Below are 21,353 nucleotides of genomic sequence, written 5' to 3' on the forward strand. Positions count from 1 at the left end.
GACCTTGAACCTGCTCGACTCAAGAGTTGCGCAACGCCACCTCACACCAACCGCCCAGAAAATAGGACGGCCTTTCCGTCAAACAACAAAGACAAGAAATGACATTGATGGCTTAAAGGCATCCGCGCGAAGGTCACATGCTGGCGATTTTCCAAACTTTTTTAAACCACGCTGCAGCTAAATGTTAATACATGTACAGCTCTTTAATATGTACATACAACTTAACTTCTTTACACAAAGTTAAAGAGCAGCTATCAATCTTTAAGTATGACGGATGGAGGAAGATATGTAAAATACCATGTTAAGAAGACATAGGAAGAAAGAATATTACAAATATTTCCTTCAGAGACAGTAATTCCAATCAAGCGCCAACCACGTCTGCAGTCACGAGTGACCTTTTGGCAGGAGATTAGTTACGGGTTGTTTATGTGGCTCAAGGCCTTGTTGTGATTGCGAAACTCCAGCTAAGGACGCATATCAAATTTACGTGGCTGTCGATTTGGTTTGTCATGTTGGTTTAAAAGCGCCACCTTGCACGTTATTCTTAAACTGCGGCTCAGAAAAAGCACCTGCGGAAAACTCAGCTACACCTTCTAGCGAACATGAAAATAAACGCATATGCCATAACAGACCAAAATTTCCTCCAGCAAAAAGGTTTGGTGTGTACTTGATACCCCTGAGAGGTTATAAATGGATTTAAAAGCTATTTTATGGGATTCCTTTCCAAGGAAAAGGTCATCAAATACATGTATAGTATTGAGTACGCCCTAAAGCAGACACTAGTACCTTAAAACTTCAGCTCATATCAAAACTGCAACATCAGTTTACGTACTATGTTACACACACACACATATATATACATACATACATACATACATACATACATACAGATACTACTAACAGTATATCGAGATATTTGCTGCTTTGGCAGAGGTGTGTAGTCTCAATAAAGGAATTAGACCCAAACTTAGTAGAGTGTCATTACTTGCCAAATAGAAGACAGTCTTAAGTGGTACAAATGGTCATGAAATAAAAATAGTGTGAGCATGTGTCTTACCCCTTAATGGACCATGTTTACCACTTGTATTAAACATGAAGGACACAGTTTAAGTCAACTTTATTCTGTCCAAAGATAGCAATGAAATGAATAACAAAATTCATTATGTCACGTCTGATGTGCATATCTAATATGAAATATCATCTTGGAGAAAACATATATAGCTTTTGCCAGCTTCTATTTCCTTGTCAGAAGGATGCCAACATTTCCTTGTCAGACATCCACATGACAGTAAACTAAAGGCTTCTTTGTACTTATGTGAAAAATTCCTTGGGTAAGGTTAGAATCTATGACAGCTGTTTTCAATTTGAGTCCACATGACTTGCCAGGGCCATCCCAGGACCATCACTCTATGTTTTCCTTGAGGCATCCTGCCCATACCTCGCTGGTGGGTTCAGATGGTACGACCCAACCTAGAGGTACACCTGTCGCCCCAACTGTGCCATCTGGGACAAGATACATATCCCACTCTCTCCTGTAACAAGAACACAACACATCATGGGTGGAAAATTCTACAGGACTATGAACATTCGCCTATATTTCATTTTTTCCAAGGTTACCAATTGTGCAAAAAAAAAAAACAAAGGACGAGAAACACACTAATTAGCAGCAGTCAGGTATATGTGCAAAAAAAGAATGTTGTAGCAATAACTACTGAATGTGAATTCAGCAGAGCTGTATCAATGCAATCAATGAGGTAGCTCTGCTCAGAAGAATGGAAGATTCCTCCTCACCTAATATGTAGGAGGGATTGTACACTGTTGTCTCCCTGCTCATAGTACTGTCTGTAGGGCAGCAGGGGGTCAGCTGTGTCTAGAGGATCTGGGGACATATAATAAACATTGTTTAAACATCACTAGCTAACAAAAATAATCACTAACTAATCAATAGATATATTGAAAAAGCATTACAACATTAACATAAGTGACCCTGCGCCTAGACCAAGAAGTTGTGACTGAAATGTTTGATTCCAGGCTGTTCTCACCTGTTTTGCACACTACTGGTGCTGGAAAGGGACATAAAACCATGGTCCACTGTTTACTGTTCACTTGTGGAAAAGAGCTAGGGAAACATCCCCTGCACTTTACATAGCAGCAGTCGTCTTTGTTACAACCAGTAGCAGATCTAGAGTAGCTCAACTGTTGAGCTAAACTGGTTTGAGATCACTTTCACTCAGTTTTTTTTACATGGTTTGGAGAAACTGACCTGTAGGTCCAAACAGCATCTCTAGTTGTCTTGCTTCTTTCTTCCTGGCTTCTTTTTCTTCCTTCTTTTTTCTGGCCTTTAAGTTGAAACAAAGACAATAGTTATTAAGTACATTTAATTACTGCTACATGTATTAAGTAATACATCTCTACTGTCTGCCATATGATGCCATAGAATTGTTGCTTTGTTTTGTACCAATTTCAGTGCTTTTCCGTGCTTCATTCACACCTGCACACCCCAATTCATCTTATGTTTCTTCTTGACACACCTGTTCCCCGTTTCCCTACCACACCTGCCTGCACCTGTCGTAAGCTGACTCACCCGTCTGTACCTCTCCCTCTCCTCCTCCTGCTCCTCCTCCACCACTGCTCTCAGCATCCTCTCCTCTTCTCCATACATCTTGGAGCGATCAACCATCATCTCTATGTAGTCCTGTAGCTTACACTCAAACAAACGCTCTGCTTCTGATGAGGTTTTCACACCTACAAATACAGGTTTGAAAAGTTTTCAAAATTGAGAACCATGAAATCATGAGCCTGATTATTTTCATTCTGCAAAAGTGCAGGTCGTTTAATTTCTCTTCTGAAATCTTGAAAATCAGTGATCATTTTGCAGGCAAGTATTTCAAACACTGTTGTGTAACATCCATTTCATGAAACACAAATGACAAAATCAATCATATCAACATGTATGCACTGTACATGATGAACAAGTCCAACAAGTGAAACCACTTAAACAAGACAGAACTGAAGCAGGAATCATACGGTCCTTGAACAGTACCTTTCCTCTCATTGGCTTCCTTCCTGAGTTTTCTCAGCTTGCCCAGAGACTTCAACAGCTCTGTGGATTTAGTGGCCTCTGATTGCTTCCTACGCACCTCTGACAGAGTATCGTCAACTTCCTTCTTAAGCTCTGCCTCCTGAATAAGGGGCAGACGTTGTTGTTAGCTGTTGTACAAGGAAATTTACACCACTTTTTGCAACTCTATGTTGAATTGTATATTTTAGGGTATCTTTGTGTACTCACCCTCTTGGCATCTAAATCCTTCTGAAGGATGTTGTTTCTCCACTTGTCGATCTTCTGATGTCTGTCCTGACATCGCTGCTCATCCTCCTGTCTTCTCCTGTAAGATTCCTCCCGTAACCTTCTCATCCTAGCCTGTTTTATACAGAAACATGAGGTATATTTCAAAATGTACTGTGTTTAGAGGAGATGGGGACCACGTAAAGGTATAGAGCAAGATTGAAACAGGAAATGCAAAGACCACTTAACTACAGTTATAACATGTGCTTAACCAGTGCGAGGAGTAAATACAATTAGGTAGCACACTGGAAAGGATACAGTGCCTTGCTGTACTAAGTACTAGTAGATGAAGCTTAGTAGACAAAGTTTAAGTACTGTCTGGTACATGTAGTTGAAGAACCTTCTCATCCTAGCCTGTTTTATACAGAAACATGAGGTATATTTCAAAATGTACTGTGTTTAGAGGAGATGGGGACCACGTAAAGGTATAGAGCAAAATTCAATTTGTACCGACTCCCCTAAAAAATTTTGGTCGCACATAAAACACTTGAAACAGGAAGCAACTGGTATCCCTAGCCTTAAACTAAGAGATAAATTAGAATCAGACAACAGAATCAAAGCAAACATACTTAACTCCCAATTTAGTTCTGTCTTTACTGAGGAAAAAGAACAACTCCCCCACCTCCCCCGCAGTACCATTCCCTCAATACCAGAATTCAGCATTAATACTAACGGAGTTATCAAACTCCTGAGTGATCTGAATCCACACAAAGCTAGTGGACCAGATGGCCTTTCAGCAAGAATTCTTAAACTAGCGGCCGTAGAGTTAGCCCCAGCCCTAACCTTAATATGTCAGAAATCTTTAGACTCAGGCCAAATCCCGTCCACTTGGCTACACGCAAACATCACTGACTCCCATTTATAAAAAAGGTGATAGGACGAAACCTTCTAACTATCGCCCCGTCTCTCTCACTTGTGTTTGTAGTAAGGTTATGGAGCACATTATCCACTCCCAAATAATGGACCATTTTGATATGTATTCTATCTTAACTGAAAACCAACATGGTTTTAGGAAGAAACATTCGTGTGAGACTCAACTTGTCCAAACCACAAATGACTTAGCCCTTTCCCTAGATTCCAAATCACAAACTGATCTAATCATAACTGATTTCGCCAAAGCCTTCGATAAGGTTCCCCATAACCGTCTTCTCTTAAAACTACATAATTACGGTATCCGAGGCAAACTCCTCCAGTGGATTTCTAACTTCCTAAAAAAACGTAAACAAAGGGTGGTAGTTGGGGGGGAACATTCAGATTGGGCAGAAGTAGTTTCTGGAGTACCCCAAGGCACCGTACTAGGGCCTTTATTGTTCCTAGTATACATAAATGATCTGGCTGATAACCTTAACTCTAGCATCAGGCTTTTCGCCGACGACTGTGTCATTTACAGAGAAATAAATAACCACAATGACCATATCCTACTACAAGATGATATAAACACGTTAGACGCATGGCAGTGCAATTGGCAAATGGAACTACACCCTGATAAGTGCTATGTCATGCGCTACACCCATAAACGCAAAACTAAAGTATTCGACTACAAACTAGGGAGCCATACACTAGCTGAGGCTAATAATCACAAGTACCTAGGGGTTATCTTAAACAACAAACTTTCTTGGACTGAACACATCCATCATATTACTTCCAAAGCAAATAAATCACTAGGTTTTATTAAACGCAATCTCTATAGCTGTCCTAAATCAGTTAAGATGAATGCATACACTAGTTTAGTCAGACCCCATCTTGAATACGCTAGCGCTGCATGGGATCCGTACTACAAGGAACATATTCACAAGTTAGAATCGGTCCAGAAAAGAGCGGCCAGATTTGTTTCTAATACCTATGATACTTATGCCAGCACTACCAAATTGGTCACAGATTTAGGGTGGGACACATTAAAGGACAGACGCACAGCAAGTAGACTCACATTACTTCAGAAAGCAAGACACTCAAAAACAGCCCTTCCGGTCAAAACCTTGTTGACACCTATCCCGCGCCAATCGCGACACTTCAACTCCAACTCATACAAACCTCTAACGTTCCACAAAGACTGCTACAAATATTCATATTTTCCACAAACTGTCAGAGATTGGAACATTTTGCCCCAAGAGATATCTGATACTGCGGAACCCACGAAGTTCAACGCTGCAGTACTACAACACCTGAGGAAGCAGCAATAACGCATCGCGCAGCTCCCCTGCACGCTTTACCCCAATCTAGGGGTGTTGTGCAGTACCTGAACAAGACAAGACAAGACACAGGAAATGCAAAGACCACTTAACTACAGTTATAACATGTAACAACTTACCCTCTTCTTCTGGATTCTTGAAAGTTTCCTTTCCAATTGTGTCAGCAACTGCTCATCCCCAAACATGCTCTCCATTTTTGTTAAACTGCCCTAGATAAAAGGTAGGAGAAATTGTATCAGCAAAAATATAACTGCTGTGCCCATTTCCCTGCCACTATAGACACGGAAATGGGCACACCCTACACAAACAGAAAGGTGGGAAGGTGACGAGAGAACAATTTTACTTGAAATTTGAAAATAAGCTGCTCCCTGCTGACTTCTGGTGTTTCAAATACTGGTATGTACATGTACATTTCAGGGTGCATTGACTGGCCTAATACAGGAAGCATGTCTGTACAGTACATGATGACATACTTTGATATCTGCAGCTCGTGTCATCTTAGCCTGCCACGTAGACTCGTCTGCCCCCACAGCCTCTGTCAGCACGGCTTTCTGTTCAGTCAGCTGGTCCAGGAGAGATCTCCACTCCGCCAGCTTCTGTCTCACCTCTGGCAGCTGCACAGACAACATGATACTAGTAGTCAGGGATTAAAGTACCGGTAGTAATGTACAAAGGCTCTTTGATATTGACATTGTATTGAGGGTATACAATTAGGACACCATGATGTTATGAATATGATGCAAGTTCAACAACAGGAAAGTTGATTTTGAGAATAGCATCCCAAGTCCTACTTACTAGAATTTTCATAAAGCTACATTTTGTACTTACTGTCAAAGCAGGACCTTTCTCCCCTTTTGTTCTGGCTGTCCCAAGGCCTCTCTTTGTCAGCCAAGTAGACAGCCACTGTCTATCAGCATCAGCCTGTACCTTGTCATCTGAAGGTTGTACACTGTGGTCATGAGAAGTCTGGCCATGGGATGGTCTCAGACCTGACGTGGTTGCAGGCCTGACATTTGATGTAAATGGAAGATGCCCTGAGATATTGGGTAGGGGTGGGAACAAGGGTGGAGGGGGGATGTTTGGCAGCCTTTGTTTTGGAGTTTGAAACTCTTGGCCTTGATGACTAACTGGTGGAGGAAATGCTGTCATTTGATTAAAACTGTTGTTGACAAAACCCCTGCTCATACTAGTGCTGCTGGAAGTGCCACCACTATCATTGAGCATATTTGACGGTGGATTTACGGCAAATGGAGAGGAAACGTTCTGTTGAAAAGCTGTGCCATGTTGAGCCATATTGATGTTTGGTTGTTGTGACTGCATGCTGTTGGCAAAATGCGAATCTCTTGCCCCATGGTCCGCGTAGTGTCCCATGTCCTGAGGGATTTCCTCCAACATCGGAGGTCCTGACGGAAAACCTATCTGTGTTCGAGAGTGATCATACTGCTGCTGACTGGAGGATGATGTTGGAAAGCTTAAGTTGTCCACAGAACCCTGATGGAAAGAAAACCTTTCTCCAAAATGCTGCTGCTGTTGTCCCATGTTTGTATATCCAGGTCCTGACGTATGTGTCCCTGGGTAGAAATGCTGGCCTTCATTGTTCTGATTTTGCTGTTGTCCGGTGTTTAGCCCCGCGTCTTTGGGCAGCCCCGTACTTGGATTTGGATGAAAAGGAAACTGTGATGGATGGGGAGGGGGGCGCGGGCCCAAGTTTGGAGGCCCTCTACTAAACCCCGCCTGCCACTGGCCGAAACCGTCCATCCTCACCCTGCAAAGTTAGTGATTAACTTGATATCGCTAATCAGTTCATTCCACCGTACGGAAGACAGAATCTGGGGAAGATTGGTGGTGTCAAGAATTGTTCACTTGGAGGCAGCCATTTGGGGAAATGAAATCTCGTGAAGTCTCGTTTTTGAAGTTCCCAAACTCTCGTGCAAACAATTTCGACACAAATTATCACTGACGCAAAAGTTGTGGTTATTCCTAGCACAGATCAGCAGCCCACGACTGTATATTTAACGTTCTATAAATCATTGTTACACTGGAATATTCAAAACAACATTCAAAATCCACATATATCCCACAGGGCCGGGAGAACACACTTTTTACAGGTAGTTCATGTAGAAGTAAAACAAAATCGAGACGTTTGATGACAACAAACATCAATCAACTATACAAATGTAAGGCGTTTGAGCTAAAATGTGTTTTAATTGTGAACAAGGGATGAGTTTGACGGGAATGAACTGATATCTCACATTTTTGGTATATGAAATGGATAGCCCTATTTCTAAGTGGATTCTTCCATAGGAAGGTGAAAGGTCAACTCCCCACTTAGCCGCCAGACATCAACAAAATATGGCTCAAGAGCTGGCTCACCGGATCCTCTCTGATCTCTCCACGGCTTTCCAGCGACACCCAAACATGTGAGTGAGTTTCGTTTGTCTTGTACAGCACCTGGAGACAAGTTTAGGTGATCTGGCTTTCGAGTACCAGGCCGCTGTGCTGTGTGCTCGTGAACTACAGCGGCGCTGCAGATTTACCCTTGGTTGACTGAACGGTTTTACGTACGCGTTACTTTTCTCCCCGAGCTAGTCGTCTGGTATGAGTCTGTTGAGAAATATTTTTGTGTCACCCTAGTGGCAGGCTTAGCGTGAGAATCCCTTATATGTTGTCACGGTCTTTACATGATTTGCTTTCACTCCTCGGTACGCGGTGAACTTATTTTTTTAATTATTATTCTTTGACAGTCTTTAAATGTTTTTAGAAATGACATTTGTCATAATTTGTCAGCTCGATTGCTGTCATTCAAAATTATGCAACAATGTTTCATTTGTTGCCTATAACCACCTTGATAATTTAGGTCTGATACTTCAATAAATCTTTTTTTTAATGTAGATTTGTATTGAAGGACCATCAGCTTTTTAAACATCCGTCAGGGAGCTATAAATAACTTACATATACTGAGGTCTATTTAGTTTCCAGCAAGGCGTATTGGAAAAAGTATCTGTTGCCAGCTGAAGTCGGCAATAAACTGAACCAATTGTCAGCAAAGGAAAAGCTAGACCAAATAGTTATAGATATGATTCAGAGAGAGTCTTGCTGAGATAGGCTATAGTATACTATGGGTGGTGATAGATTTTTCCAGTGTAGGATGGAACATTGCCATTACACATTAATATTTATACAATGTAACTAGTAAGGGCTTGAAATCCATTTTAAAACCAGGTTGCCCTGTTAGCAACATAAGCCAACAGCAAGGTTTCCCAGCAGAAGTTCATGTTGCCGCTGTGTCAAGACTCAAAGTCCTGATTTCTGTATGTTGTCTATTTTACACAGTTAACTATGAATGTATACTAATAAATGTAAAATCACTCTAATTTTGAACTCATTGGGAATAGCCATCCTTGGTGACTTTGTAAAACGTTATTACATGAACATTGTAAAAAAATCTATTTTTGCACTATAATTTGGTTGCAATCAAATAGCATTTAGATATTATATTGTAATAAAATAATGTACACTGTTGTGTACATGTGCAAAGCTCGAGTAATCCAATTATCCTGATTGCAATATATCACTCTGGACAGGTATTGATGAGATTTTAATGTCCTAATGACATTTTCCCTGGCTGGCTGATGGGAATACCTGCTGATCATGATAGGGGGGCCATTACCTTCACAATGTGGCGGGGAGATGGACCAGAAGATAACAGGGGACAGTGAGGTCTCATCCATCAAACTGACAGTCAACATTAGCCTGCATACAACAAGTCTCACCAGGATGGGTCCATGTATAATTGAGACTTCAGATCACCACATACTTCTGTATAGAAGAATGGTATCTTTTCTTATTCATGTATATGGTACTAGTGACTGGGTAATGGATGTTACTGTCCGCCCTAGCCTCATCAACCTTCCCATTCCTGTTTGTTCGACAGAAAATAGGTCAATAGGTTTCGATATGACTGCAACTCTGATGCAATAGGACTGTCCTTTTCAAAAACTGTAAAAATCTTGTTATGCAATGTTCAAAAACCTGTCCTACAGGTAAAAGTATATGTTGCACATATCTTGTTGTTAGTCATTATATTTCTACCCCATTTTCTAGGGAGGGAAATATATTGTTGTGTGTTTGTGACAGTGTGAAAGGCTGAATAAAAGTTCCAAACGGGAACTATGTGGCTCCAGATGTCTTACTGAGGGACGACTGCATGTGCAAGATGTTGGTTAGCTGAGGAATGAATCCCCTCAAATTCACGTTGTGTGTTTGTATAGTTCAGTGATAGCAGATGGGCAAATTTATTAACAACAGGACAAAGGAAGTTAGATCTCAGAGCTGCTGCTTGATGTTTGTAAATGGGTATGCTACAATAACATATAAATCATGGTGAAACCGCTTGCTTCAGGTATTTCCAGAGATCTTTTTACATCACAGACACTATTGAGGGGGATTGTTGTGGAGGATAAGCATCAAGGATCAATCATTGTACGTGGTTAAAGTCACGACAGTTGTGTTCAGTTCATTAATATTTGATGTGGTCAGAAACACTAGTGTACATGTAACGTTACATACATGTGATATTAACAATCCTTCTGTTGGTTCTGATAGTACTTATACATAGTACAACACCTATGGAGCTTGTGAAACAACTCTGGAGAGAAATGTCCACAAAGCACATACATGTTTTTTGTGATAGGCTTAATAACTTGTCAATAGGGTTCACCCACCCTTCATGGCCCCAACATAAGCCACATCTCATCTAAGGTACTTTACATAATTTGCTTTTAGGGAGTCTGACTTATAATTGAAGGTCATGTTGCAATAGAGAATGATGTTACTCTGTCTCCTTTCAGAATATTTTAGTATTCAACTTTCAAAGTTTTAATTTAATAAGTTGTCAATGGTGATTTTCCTTTACTTTCATCAGCTACATGTATATGCTAACATGTTGACCAGACAGCTGCTTGTGTGTAAAAATTCTTTGAGCCTAATTCCTTTGAGGCTTCAAGTTGAAATGATAAGTACATTGTACCACTCATAGTCACACAAATTATAGTCTGTATTTTCCATGAAATAGTCAAACTTTGCCGTGAGCTGATGTTGTTTATTTTCTTGGCCAGAGATGAGGTTGGGTTCATCCCTTGTCCGACCTGCCAGCATAACCGGAGCCCAGTGGTGGTGGAGAACAACAAGCTGGGGATAGAAACCTGGTGTCTGGAGCTCATCTTCCCATACGCACACGACAAGGTGCTCAGAGCGAGGGGGAGGGATGATAATGGAAGAAAAATAAAAGGTATATATACACTGTACATGTACATTTCTTAACTTGGTCTCCATGGTCTAAATTAGCAGAGTTAACAGTGCAATGCCCAATTCAATTTGCAATGTTACTCGTAGTTACAGTAGTGGTATTTTAGCTGTAGTTTACAATACATGCCAACTTTCAGTTCTAACCTTCACAAATGGTAGTGTGGTTAGTGCTGTCCATGTATTTTCTATGTATGTCTTGTACATGACAATATCAATGGTGTGTTTACCCAGAAATGTTTTTACAAAATTGAAGGTATGTTCCCTCTATTTCTCTTAGAATACATTATATTATTACCATAGGGCTGTTTTCAATGATATTGTAGTTGCTGAGGTGTATACATTGTATTTCCAGTTTCTAGAAGTGCTAGAAGTCTGCTGGAGGCTACGAGAGCTGTGTTATTGGTACAGGCTGACTGCCTTACTGCCTGGAACATAAGGTACGTATGGACAAGTTTGCTGTACCATTTTCTTCTTTGTTTCCCATGCCCTGAATCATTTCAGCTTCCATTGTTTAACTGTATTATTTTTTTTCATCTTAGTGACAATGTTAAAAAAAAAGAAAAGAAAGAATCTCTACCTACCATCCCTAGCTTTTTCAGGATGGTAATTGGAAACACAACATCAATTTTTGTAGCTGTGTTTTTCTACATTCTACAGATCAAGTTAAATTTCAATTAGAGATCATGTTAGTTTTAAACTGCAGTCATATTGCGTGTGTACAAGCAATCTGTTGTACAGGCAATCCACTTCTGATATCACAATATCTATAAATACTCAAATAATTGGATTTCTTTCAGAGCGAACTTCTAAGTCCTTGTAAGCAAATGCAATTTTCCAGGCAGTATAATGTGATGTATTGATCATGACAGACTTGACCCAGGAGACACGAGAACGCGACAGTTTCCAGGCAAAATGTACCATCAAAGCCAGACTCATCTCCTGTGTATTGGAAAATCAATTCAACCTCGTTTGCAGGGAAGCTAGGTCACTTATCCCATGGGGAGTGCAGCTGTTGGGATCGTCTCAATGTCACTTCAAGGAAACAGAAAGTAAAGATGATCTAGAAATATTACCATTTGGTAATATTCAGACATTTTTTGTCAATTCAGGCATTTATTGGTCAAAGTGACTGAAAAATATTCTGCAGATGGAAGTCACAGAATTTAGTAGCTACCTTTCATTGATCTTAATCTTATATACAAAATACTAGTAGTGTTGATATTTTAATTTAGTACACATGTATATCCTGGGTGTGTATCATTAGCACAGAGGGTCTATACAAATACTTTTATACGTAAAAGTTATTGTCCATGTGCTTGATTTTTCTCCTCGGTTATCCAGCAAGAAAGTTTTTGAACTTGGTGAACTCTGTGTACATGTGATAACAATAGACAGCAATCTTTTTTTTTCAAACACAAAGGTTAATTGCAAGGGAACACACAGACATTACATGTATAAGGTAAAAAGGTAACAAAAATGTCTTTATTTGATATTTCTACATACATTACTGAGGTTTTTTTTCAGGCAGTGGCTAATGAACAGACCCACCTTTTCAATAAAGTGGGTTCACTTTATGATTTTAGTGAAAATGTCATTTTTTTGAAGGCCTTCTATGTAGTTAAAGCTCATGGAGGTAGTTTCAGCTATGTAAAGAACCATCAATCTAAATGCCTTTCTCTGTATCCATGGGTGGTGCATGGGGTATATACTAAGAACAGTCATACTACAGTGTGATTTGTGACTGTCATGTATCTCCTGAGTAAGTAGAAGGAAGACCAGGCCTCTTTTAATGGCCCATCCATCTTTGTTCCACAGACGCATCAAATAAGCCACTGGTGCCAACCAGCATTTTCCTGTATTCCCCATGGACACATTTAACTTGGCTCATCCTACCAGTCCTGGCTTTTACCACAAAGGCTTTTCCAATTTTTTTAAAATTTGAAATAGGGCAGTCGGGAAATTTCCTCCTTTGCCTGTTTTAATTTCACCTTCCATCCTATGTTCAAGTCTTGTAATACCCCCTTTTTTGTAATTTGGTTTGTAAAGTGTTGCTACTGGCACCCCAATAACCTTGGAGAAGGTTGCACATTAGATGAAGATGATGGTGAATAATTGTTACGATCATTGATGTAGAAAGCTGTAGTGTGTCACAGAAGCAATAAGACTGCAGAGAGTCTGACAGGGGAAGGTGATGTTTAACAGATGTAAATGCCAGCTATATACTGTTACAATCATGAAGAAAGAGAAAATAGCATACTATTGGAATGTGCCTTAGATCTAAACAATACCTTGATATGAGGTGTGCAAGTGAAAGCGACATGTATAACTATCCATCTACCCATTATTTTCAATCGTCTTAGTATTTGGCTGTGAGGAACATATTTACATTCTAGGAAAGAGCTCGTTGAAGCAGAAGATTTGAAGTGTATACAGGACCTGAAGTTTGCTGCACTGGTCCTCACCAAGCACCCAAAGAGCTCCGAGACATTTGCTCACAGGTAACAGACTAGATACAAACACCAAAATAATAGAAATGGAATTACATATAATGAAAGAAAGTATATTGAAAATGTGAACCAATTTTCCTCTTTCAAATATGGTCCTCCAGATCTAGAAACAGTGTAAACTTTGGTGGACGTTTGAATGGTGGACGTGCTATCTCACATCTTGTTTCCACTTTTCTTAAGTGACTTTAAAGAAAATTTTCCAATTGTTTTCAAATTGACATTAAATTACTTCAATTTCATCCAGCATTGATACTGTTCATGTATTAAATCTGTTGTTTTTCTCATTCAGGAGATGGCTGCTCAAGCAAATTGTACAGAAAACAACGTCTACCTCCCTTCAACCCAGTCCTGTTTCCCAAGCTTCTCACACCAATGGTCTTGTGGCTGGAGACCAGGCGTCTGGTGGTGCTGCAGCAGTACCGCCTCTCAACGCTAGGGGGACAAAATCAGGAGGTGCTGAACTGCCTTGTGATGAGAAACTTCTGGAGACAGAGCTTGCCGTGTGCCAAAGTAGTGCAGAAAGATACCCCAGTAATTATTATGCCTGGACCCACAGGGCATGGGGTGGTGGAACAGGTGGCAAGATGTCATTATAAGGTCAGACTTTACTTTGGTGATGTTGAATCTGTAGTTAGAGATAATGAAATAACAATTTTTGATAGATTTCACAGCTATCAAGCAGAAAACTACTCATTCTAGAGAGTCTGACATCATGCTGTAAATGCCATGTGTACTTTTGATTGCCTGGTACCATACATGTAACATTGCATGTAAACATTTGTAATTAATTGCTGATGAGTGGTTGATGTATAATTGATGTGATGAATAATGAACAATGTAATTATGGATAGATTTCACAGTTGTCTTAACAGAATAACAACTGTCTTAAGGGAGGTGACTAACTGAAAACAGGCATGTACTTACTTCAACCATATTTGATCTGAGTCATCAAATGTGTCAGAACAAATTAACCATGAATGATCAAATTCACTGTTCCAAACTTTTTGTGTAAAGTGTATATTAAGTTGACCTGCAACACTCATATAGAATGTGTGATATTTGTGACTTGTAGATCCTGATAAAAGAGCTGTCAGACACCAGACATTGGATCAGCCGTCACATTTCAGACCACAGCGGGCTCCAGTACCGCCAGTTCCTCATCACGCAACTGGCCACACATTTCAGGTCAGTTTTCGATATCTGCACAGCCTCAAGTGTCAATCATTCTGTAAATATAACAAATTTTAAGTGAGAGGTAATGCAGAGTTAGTGTAAATCTTGAAATGTGTGTGGTGTTTTATTTTTGTGGTGCCTCCTGTTGCAAAATCATGACACAATGAGTATGTGTTTGTAAAATAATGGTACAGTATTCCTTTCCACTTCTACTTTGAAATAAAATGCCTCCAAAAATAAAATCATTTTACAGACATACAGTAGGATTATCAGTAGGGAAACAGAATTTCTGCACCCTTGTACCTCTTTTGTTTTCAAATCTCAGAGTAGGAAGCAGTAACAACATGAATGAAACTGTATCCCATCCTGTTTCCAGGTCAGCTGATGCCCTCCAAGATGAGTTCCTCCCACTTCTCACTGCAGAGTTTGAACTTCTGACTGACCTGATCACTGCCTTCCCTGGACACGAGGCCCTTTGGTATCACAGGTAGGACTGCAGCTAATGCCGAACCAAAATAATATTGCTGTCTACTCAGGGGTTGTTCGTAATAAGTAGTACTGTAATCTTGTGTCTACTCAGGAGTTGTTGTAAAAGTAGTACTATAATCTTGATCTGAAGGTCTGTACTCAGTGGAGAGTGAAATGTCACATTATTCTGTCCTTGGCACAGAATTTGGGTCATGAACAGTTCTGTCCCTGGTGCCAATGATTCTATAATGAATGGAGAACTGCAGGCAGATGTCCTTGGGGCATGGAGTTGTATCTTGGACATTGCATTTCTATTGAAGAATATTGTTTTTGTGTCCCTTTTTTGTTCAGAATGGTCTTGCAGACTGCTCTGTCCATGGTGCTGAAGTACTTTCACAGTGTTTTTAGATTGTTTCTCACAGAACCAAACTTTTTATTATTAAGGTTCACTATGAAATGACTGCCCAACAATAAACACCAGAAGATGTGCTTTTTTTCTGTTTTAATCTTTTTTCTATGGACAAAATGTTAGAATTACACATGCCTCTGATAGCACCATTGTTTTTCTGTTGTAGGAGATATGTCTTCCAACAGTGGGAATCTGTCCTGTCCATGTGTAAGTGCCCAAAGTCAGACAACAGTGCCAGCAGTACTGGTAAGAACCAAACACACTTGCAGCAGGGTCACCCCGAGGTACCGGCCGAGTTGTACGCACACAGTGCCTCTTCATTTTCCCGTGACTGCAAAGACAGCAAACTGCATGCAACTGTGGTGCAGGGGAACAAGAAGGCGAAGGTCGACCCGGCGTACACGGAGCACCACACGCTTCAGTCGGAGCTGGAGTTATGTCGGAATGTCATGGCAACGTGTCGGGATGGATGGCAAGTCCGACTGGCGGGCAGCTACCAACACTGGCTACAGCAGAGGATTCTGGGACAGGACAACACATCTCTGTAACTCAACCATACACTTTACCCTTGTGTGTAAAAGCATGGTCTGGAATATCATGTACTGTTAATCTTGTAGTGGTTTTCTTTTTGTGGTTTTACACAGTGACCTCTCCACTGTATATTCATGGCACTGTGAATTATATGTTTTCAATGTACATGTGTACTACAGAATTGTTTCAACCAACTTAAAACACTGAAAAAACCTCCTTTCCCTTCTGAAATCCTTCTGAATGAATGACAGCAGTTTTGATAAAATGACTGACTATTGAGAACATACGAAGTGACCCCTAATGGAGGTCTCACATCACAAAGTTGTGCCTAACCTGTACATAGCAATGGTGCCAGGATGTACCCTGGTCAACTCGTCCAACTGCACTGGTCAACTCGGCCTACTACCCTGGTCAACTCGGCCCTCCGTCCTGGCTGTAGTCTAACTTTTAGCCGTTTTACCATAGGAACAATGGCATATTTTCCTGTCCAAGATAAACATTCGTTTACTGCATCTCTTTGTCAGACAATTAAGAACTGTTGATTTTGAGGTTTTTGCAAACCGCCAGTGCTCAGGCAATCAAGATGATTTTAATTTTTGAAGCCCAAAAATTTGTCTAAATTCCTGTCTCCGATATTGGCCCAAGTTGACCAGGGAGGTAGGCTGAGTTTACCAGGGAGGTAGGCCAAACTGACCAGGGAGATGGGCCGAGTTGACTAGGCCGAGTTGTTAATGTCTGAGTCGTCGTATGAAAGGAAAACTTGCTGGAAAGGACCTGTAACCAGGAAGTGTTGATAAAGACTGAAAGGACAAGATAGTGTTGGCTTCATGTCCTTTCTCTGTGCTGTGCAAGTAGATATAGATGTTATGCTACATTTTGGATATAGAGCAAGATCAAGATCTACGGATAGTGTTTCTTCTTTGAGTAATAGAGTGATTGATTTTCATACCCCCTGTGTATGTTTTTTAAGCAATTAATGTGATATTAGCTGTACAGATTAATTATTTGATGATAAGATGCTGGTAAATTACAGGTGCTATGAAAAATCATAGAGTAACCAGCAATGTTTGGCATGTTTGTTGCATTGTGAACTTGGCTCTTTTGACCAGTTCATGTCAGTAAGCCATATAGGAAGCCTTACAGTAAACCTCCTCTCTATAACAGAAAAACAGTTGTTTGGAATTTTAGAACAACACTAGAAGAATTAGATATAATATAGGAAGCCTGATACCAGTTGCCATAACGTGAGAAGTGCTACACATACCATGTTGGAATGGAGAGTTTTAGATAGTACTAGTCACCAGCAACTTGCCTTAGTGATAGATGATGTTAGGTATAAAATTGTCCTGATATATAGATATTAAGCAGTTAAAGAAATCATATAAAAGGAGTGTTAATGGTTTGTGCAGAAATGTACACAAGTCTCGGTGTGCCTTCACACAGTATCTTAAATCTGTTTCCAAAGTATACTACAGTAATTGTTAAGACACTAAAATGGTAGAAATAGTGAAGGAATATATATGTAGTCTATTGTATTACCTATAGAATGCTGAGTTTTGCTTTATTGACCTTCCTTTGCGATATGGAAACCCATTTTTGTTACAGCAAAATTGTGCATACAATAAAATGTCATATATGCTTGCTTATGAATAAATTGACTGCAGGCAGTTCATGATCATGGCCTCGGGATTGTATTTTAGTCATTGTGGACTAGGATTGATAGTGTGGCAATAGCTGTTTGCAGTGTGGAATTCAGTCCGCCTGTAAGCCGTAACATTCCAGCTCTGAGCGTTTTAAGTACGAGCTGCGTTCGATTCAATAGCAGGTCCCTAACCGAAGTTAGATACTCATTTTCACCTGAGGCAGGTGAAGAAACTGATGTTAAGTACCTTTTCCAAGGGCACAACTTTGGGACCTGCTAACGATTCAAACAAGAACATTTAGATTTTATATTTAGGTCAACAACCCTAACCACAGCACTCGCCTGAAGTCTTTACAATAGAAATGATTAGTTAGTCTACCGTCATGCACGAGTAGCAGTTAATGAGTCATTCGGTATTACATGATGAACACGTTGGCTTATAACCAAACGATGGACTAATCGAACAATGGAATGTGGTCACGCAAAGTCACATGTGCTCATGCACATCCATTAATATTTAATGGGCCACTCCACTATTTTAAATGATATTCGTCATTATGAAGATGAAATGTTTTACTTGGCTGATGCATTATTTACCAGCATTTGAAATCAACAAAAAGCACGAGGTTAACCGACGTACGTAGTCATTTTCAAAAAGGCTCAAAAAGTGAAGACGGTGTGCACTTGCAGAGCGTAAGTCAAGTTGTTCAGTTTGTTGCTGTAAACCGTATAACTGTGCAATAGCTTGCTGAAAATGCCTAGAACCACCGACAACAAAGTGGCCAGCGCCCTGCTGGAGTTCGCCGACACCACCACCACACATGGCGTCCCGAGAGCCGTGGGGTCGTCCTCGCTCCTCCGGAAGATTTGCTGGACCGTCGCCTTTGTGGCCTCGTTGGGTTACTTCCTCTACCAGGCCAGCATGCTTTTTAACAAGTATTTTGACTACCCGGTGGCCACGGATATCTCTATCAAGTTCGCGACTATCGAGTTCCCTGCGGTAACGATCTGTAACCTGAACCCCGTTAGACTGTCCAAACTGAATACCGCAGGTGGCGAGTTCTCCAGCTACATCATCTCCGACGTCGGTACAACCGCACCACCCTCACCAGGGCCACGACGCAAACGTGGGGTCGACACGAGCCAGGACAACCGCCCCGAGTATGATGTAGACTGGGAGGATCCGTATCCACCACGAGAGGAGAGCGCAGAAGAACACGAGCTGCTTCGAGAGAGGCGGGAAACGGGATCGTCCGCAGGGTCAGCTGACTCTCAGGGCTCATCGGACTCTTCAGATTCATCTGACTCTTCAGATTCATCGGACTCTTCAGATTCATCGGACTCTTCAGATTCATCGGACTCTTCAGACTCGTCTGACTCATCTGACTACGCGAGCTACATGTACGGTGGCACCTGGAGCTCGCACTACGGTCAGGTCAGTGGAGCCAGTCATGTGTTTAACTTTGTCCCTCCTCACTGTGACAGTACGATTCTTTACTTATTTCCTTACTTTGTTCTCAGTATTATAAATACGTTTCCTACAGCACGTATCAACGAACCTAAAGTTGTATCGATCGAATGAATGAATGAATGAATGAACTCATAACAGATCATAAATGCAAATAAACAAATTAATGTGAATGGCCATGAAATGAATACTATAGGACTGTAGGAAGACGACTATTGAACAGGTCAAGAGATATAGTGAGTGAGTTCAGGTTTTACTACGTTCTGTAGGATGGGAGCTCCTCCAGTGATTATATGTCTGAAGATTACCACCACGAGTTCGAGTTGGTGCAGAACTTCTCTTCGTCGATCCTGGGGTTGAACAGGACCTCCCGCCGGACCATGGGGCACCAGTACCAGGACCTGGTCCTGGAGTGCGCCTATGACGGCAGATCCTGCTCCAGGACGTAAGATGTTGCCCGAGTGCTTCAAACTTCTCATACACTGTTAGCTTAGCCTAGGGCTTCGTTAGCAAGCAATTGCTGTTGTAAGAATTGTTGATTATGATATTCAAATAATACGTCCCGTCAGTAGCATTGCCATTATCATCATTAACATGACAACTATGTAAAAGTGAAATCATACCTAAAATTTAAGAGAGCAGTAACCATGGTACCATTTTTGATAAATATGTTTACTGTGATACCACTGATGACCTTATGTATGATTTATTAGATTGATTAGCACCAACGCCCCTGTTATCCGCATCACCTGTTTTATATTTGTCTTTTTGTTTTCCATGTAATTTAAGAGACTTCGGGCGTATACTTGATGAAAAGTACGGCAACTGCTACACATTTAACTCGGACAAAGTGTTACAGAGGAAAGTGAGGGATCCAGGACCGGCTCACGGTACAATTATCCCTCCCACCTCACCTGGTTTCCGATCTTTCGTTTTCTGTTATCAATCTTCCGCAATAAGACTTATTTTTACACTGAACGCCAATGTTTTTCATACTTAGTTGACGTGTTCGCACGACAGCACGCAATCTATTTCCAATTTACGCATGACTCTAACCCTCCCATAGTAACCATGATGAGACAATGCAACAATTCACAATTGATCAAAGCCGGACGCAAAGGATATTGCCACATTAAATAAAGGATGCCTAATGGCCAAGTGAATAGAATGTTCGCATTGCATTCGGTAAGTCGTGAGCTCAAACCTTAAAGTCATACCAACGGCAAATACCGCTTTCTTTTGGCATCAGCATTCGGGAAAGAGCATGTAGCTGAACACACATATCACTGACAGTGGACTTGTAGCCCCCTGCTTCTAATTTGTGACCCAATTGCAAGGGACTTGTTATTAATTTTTTTCTTCTTCTTCTCTAACTCGTATTGGTGCATGCCCATAGGCCTGCAGCTCACCCTGTATATCGAGCAGGATGAGTACGTGCCGGCGGTCACCCCTGCAGCCGGCGTGAGGGTGGTCATCCACCAGCCGGGGGAGTGGCCCTTCCCTGCCGAGGAGGGCTTCGACGTGGGCCCTGGGTACAGCACGTCTATTGGGCTCCAAGTTGTGAGTGTATGAAATGTCAAACATGTATGTTTTACATTCTTTATGTGTTTCCTACTGCGGCTGTATGGGTGATAACGTATTTAAGGAGGATGTACACAACAAGGGCCCTGTTTTCTTTCTCGTCCACAGACCACCATCCGGCGACTTGGCGGTAAGTACGGAAACTGCACCGACGGGCGGGACAAAGACAACCTGTATCGCAGCAAGTACTCCACAAAGACGTGCCTGCACACCTGCTTCCAGCGCCTCCTGGTGGAAAAATGCGGTTGCGGCAGCCGCTTCATTCCTTTGCCGAAGAAGGTTCCCGCGTGTCCAGTACCCATCAGTGAGTACTTACTTAATAACCTTCGTATTGTTTTGCCCCTTTCGTATTATGGATGATGTTGACACCAATGTTATACTATATAATTACTTCAAGCCTATTTAATAATTACTTAAAGTCTATTCCTTCATCTAAGGATATACAGGCCTATATCGCCACTAGTACATTAATATAAATGGACTAAAGGCATATAATTTTTTGCAGATTCTTGTGAGCAACGCTGGATCAGTGAAATGCGCAACGGACGTATTTGGTGTGACTGTCCCCCAAGCTGTGTGTAAGCTAGATTTGTGCACTTTCACCGGGTATTTACACTGTATTGTTGGGCGTCGGCGTTATTTTTTCTCTGCGCGACGCGAGTAATATGTGGCCGCGAGGGACGATTTGCTGCCGAGGGAGTTTTTGCCACGGAGAGAAGGTTTCGCGCTCCA

The 21,353-nt window shown here is 41.2% G+C and overlaps 3 protein-coding genes across 3 annotated transcripts in view; 2 read left to right on the forward strand and 1 right to left on the reverse strand.

Annotated features, from left to right (window-relative positions):
* Nucleotides 1–1,100: 1,100 nt before the first annotated feature.
* LOC109469846 (programmed cell death protein 7-like) lies at nt 1,101–7,626 on the reverse strand. Its single transcript, XM_019768585.1, has 9 exons — nt 6,364–7,626; nt 6,009–6,149; nt 5,655–5,744; nt 3,290–3,421; nt 3,044–3,182; nt 2,585–2,745; nt 2,264–2,339; nt 1,792–1,879; nt 1,101–1,532 (listed from the first exon to the last, which is right to left on the reverse strand). Exons 1-9 carry the CDS (start codon nt 7,291–7,293, stop codon nt 1,403–1,405), a joined length of 1,887 nt encoding a protein of 628 aa, XP_019624144.1. The 5' UTR covers nt 7,294–7,626; the 3' UTR covers nt 1,101–1,402.
* Nucleotides 7,627–7,836: 210 nt separating this feature from the next.
* On the forward strand, nt 7,837–17,615 carry LOC109469858 (protein prenyltransferase alpha subunit repeat-containing protein 1-like). The gene is given in 9 exon segments (XM_019768609.1): nt 7,837–7,955; nt 10,653–10,825; nt 11,195–11,279; nt 13,236–13,340; nt 13,639–13,912; nt 13,914–13,946; nt 14,422–14,534; nt 14,899–15,009; nt 15,566–17,615. Coding segments are annotated over 9 exon segments (1,344 nt in total). The 5' UTR covers nt 7,837–7,887; the 3' UTR covers nt 15,948–17,615.
* A 711-nt stretch (nt 17,616–18,326) lies between these two features.
* The window catches only part of LOC109469650 (amiloride-sensitive sodium channel subunit alpha-like), a 4,527-nt gene continuing 1,500 nt past the window's right edge, over nt 18,327–21,353 (forward strand). Inside the window, exons 1-5 of the mRNA XM_019768185.1 lie at nt 18,327–19,007; nt 19,310–19,485; nt 19,830–19,930; nt 20,437–20,600; nt 20,730–20,925. Coding sequence (XP_019623744.1) covers nt 18,327–19,007; nt 19,310–19,485; nt 19,830–19,930; nt 20,437–20,600; nt 20,730–20,925 — 1,318 coding nt within the window. The remainder of the gene's footprint in view (nt 19,008–19,309; nt 19,486–19,829; nt 19,931–20,436; nt 20,601–20,729; nt 20,926–21,353) is intronic.

The sequence above is a fragment of the Branchiostoma belcheri genome, unplaced genomic scaffold (assembly GCF_001625305.1).
Source record: "Branchiostoma belcheri isolate BF01 breed outbred unplaced genomic scaffold, Haploidv18h27 scaffold21, whole genome shotgun sequence".
Taxonomy (NCBI): Eukaryota; Metazoa; Chordata; class Leptocardii; order Amphioxiformes; family Branchiostomatidae; genus Branchiostoma; species Branchiostoma belcheri.

Excerpts from the sequence above, each read along its gene's own strand:
- LOC109469846 (XM_019768585.1), bottom strand. The coding sequence starts at position 7,293 with ATGGACGGTTTCGGCCAGTGGCAGGCGGGGTTTAGTAGAGGGCCTCCA. Across the intron at positions 3,183-3,289 it reads AGGATTTAGATGCCAAGAGG|GAGGCAGAGCTTAAGAAGGA; the intron begins GTGAGTACACAA and ends CCCCTTATTCAG. Across the intron at positions 1,533-1,791 it reads CAATCCCTCCTACATATTAG|GAGAGAGTGGGATATGTATC; the intron begins GTGAGGAGGAAT and ends TTCTTGTTACAG.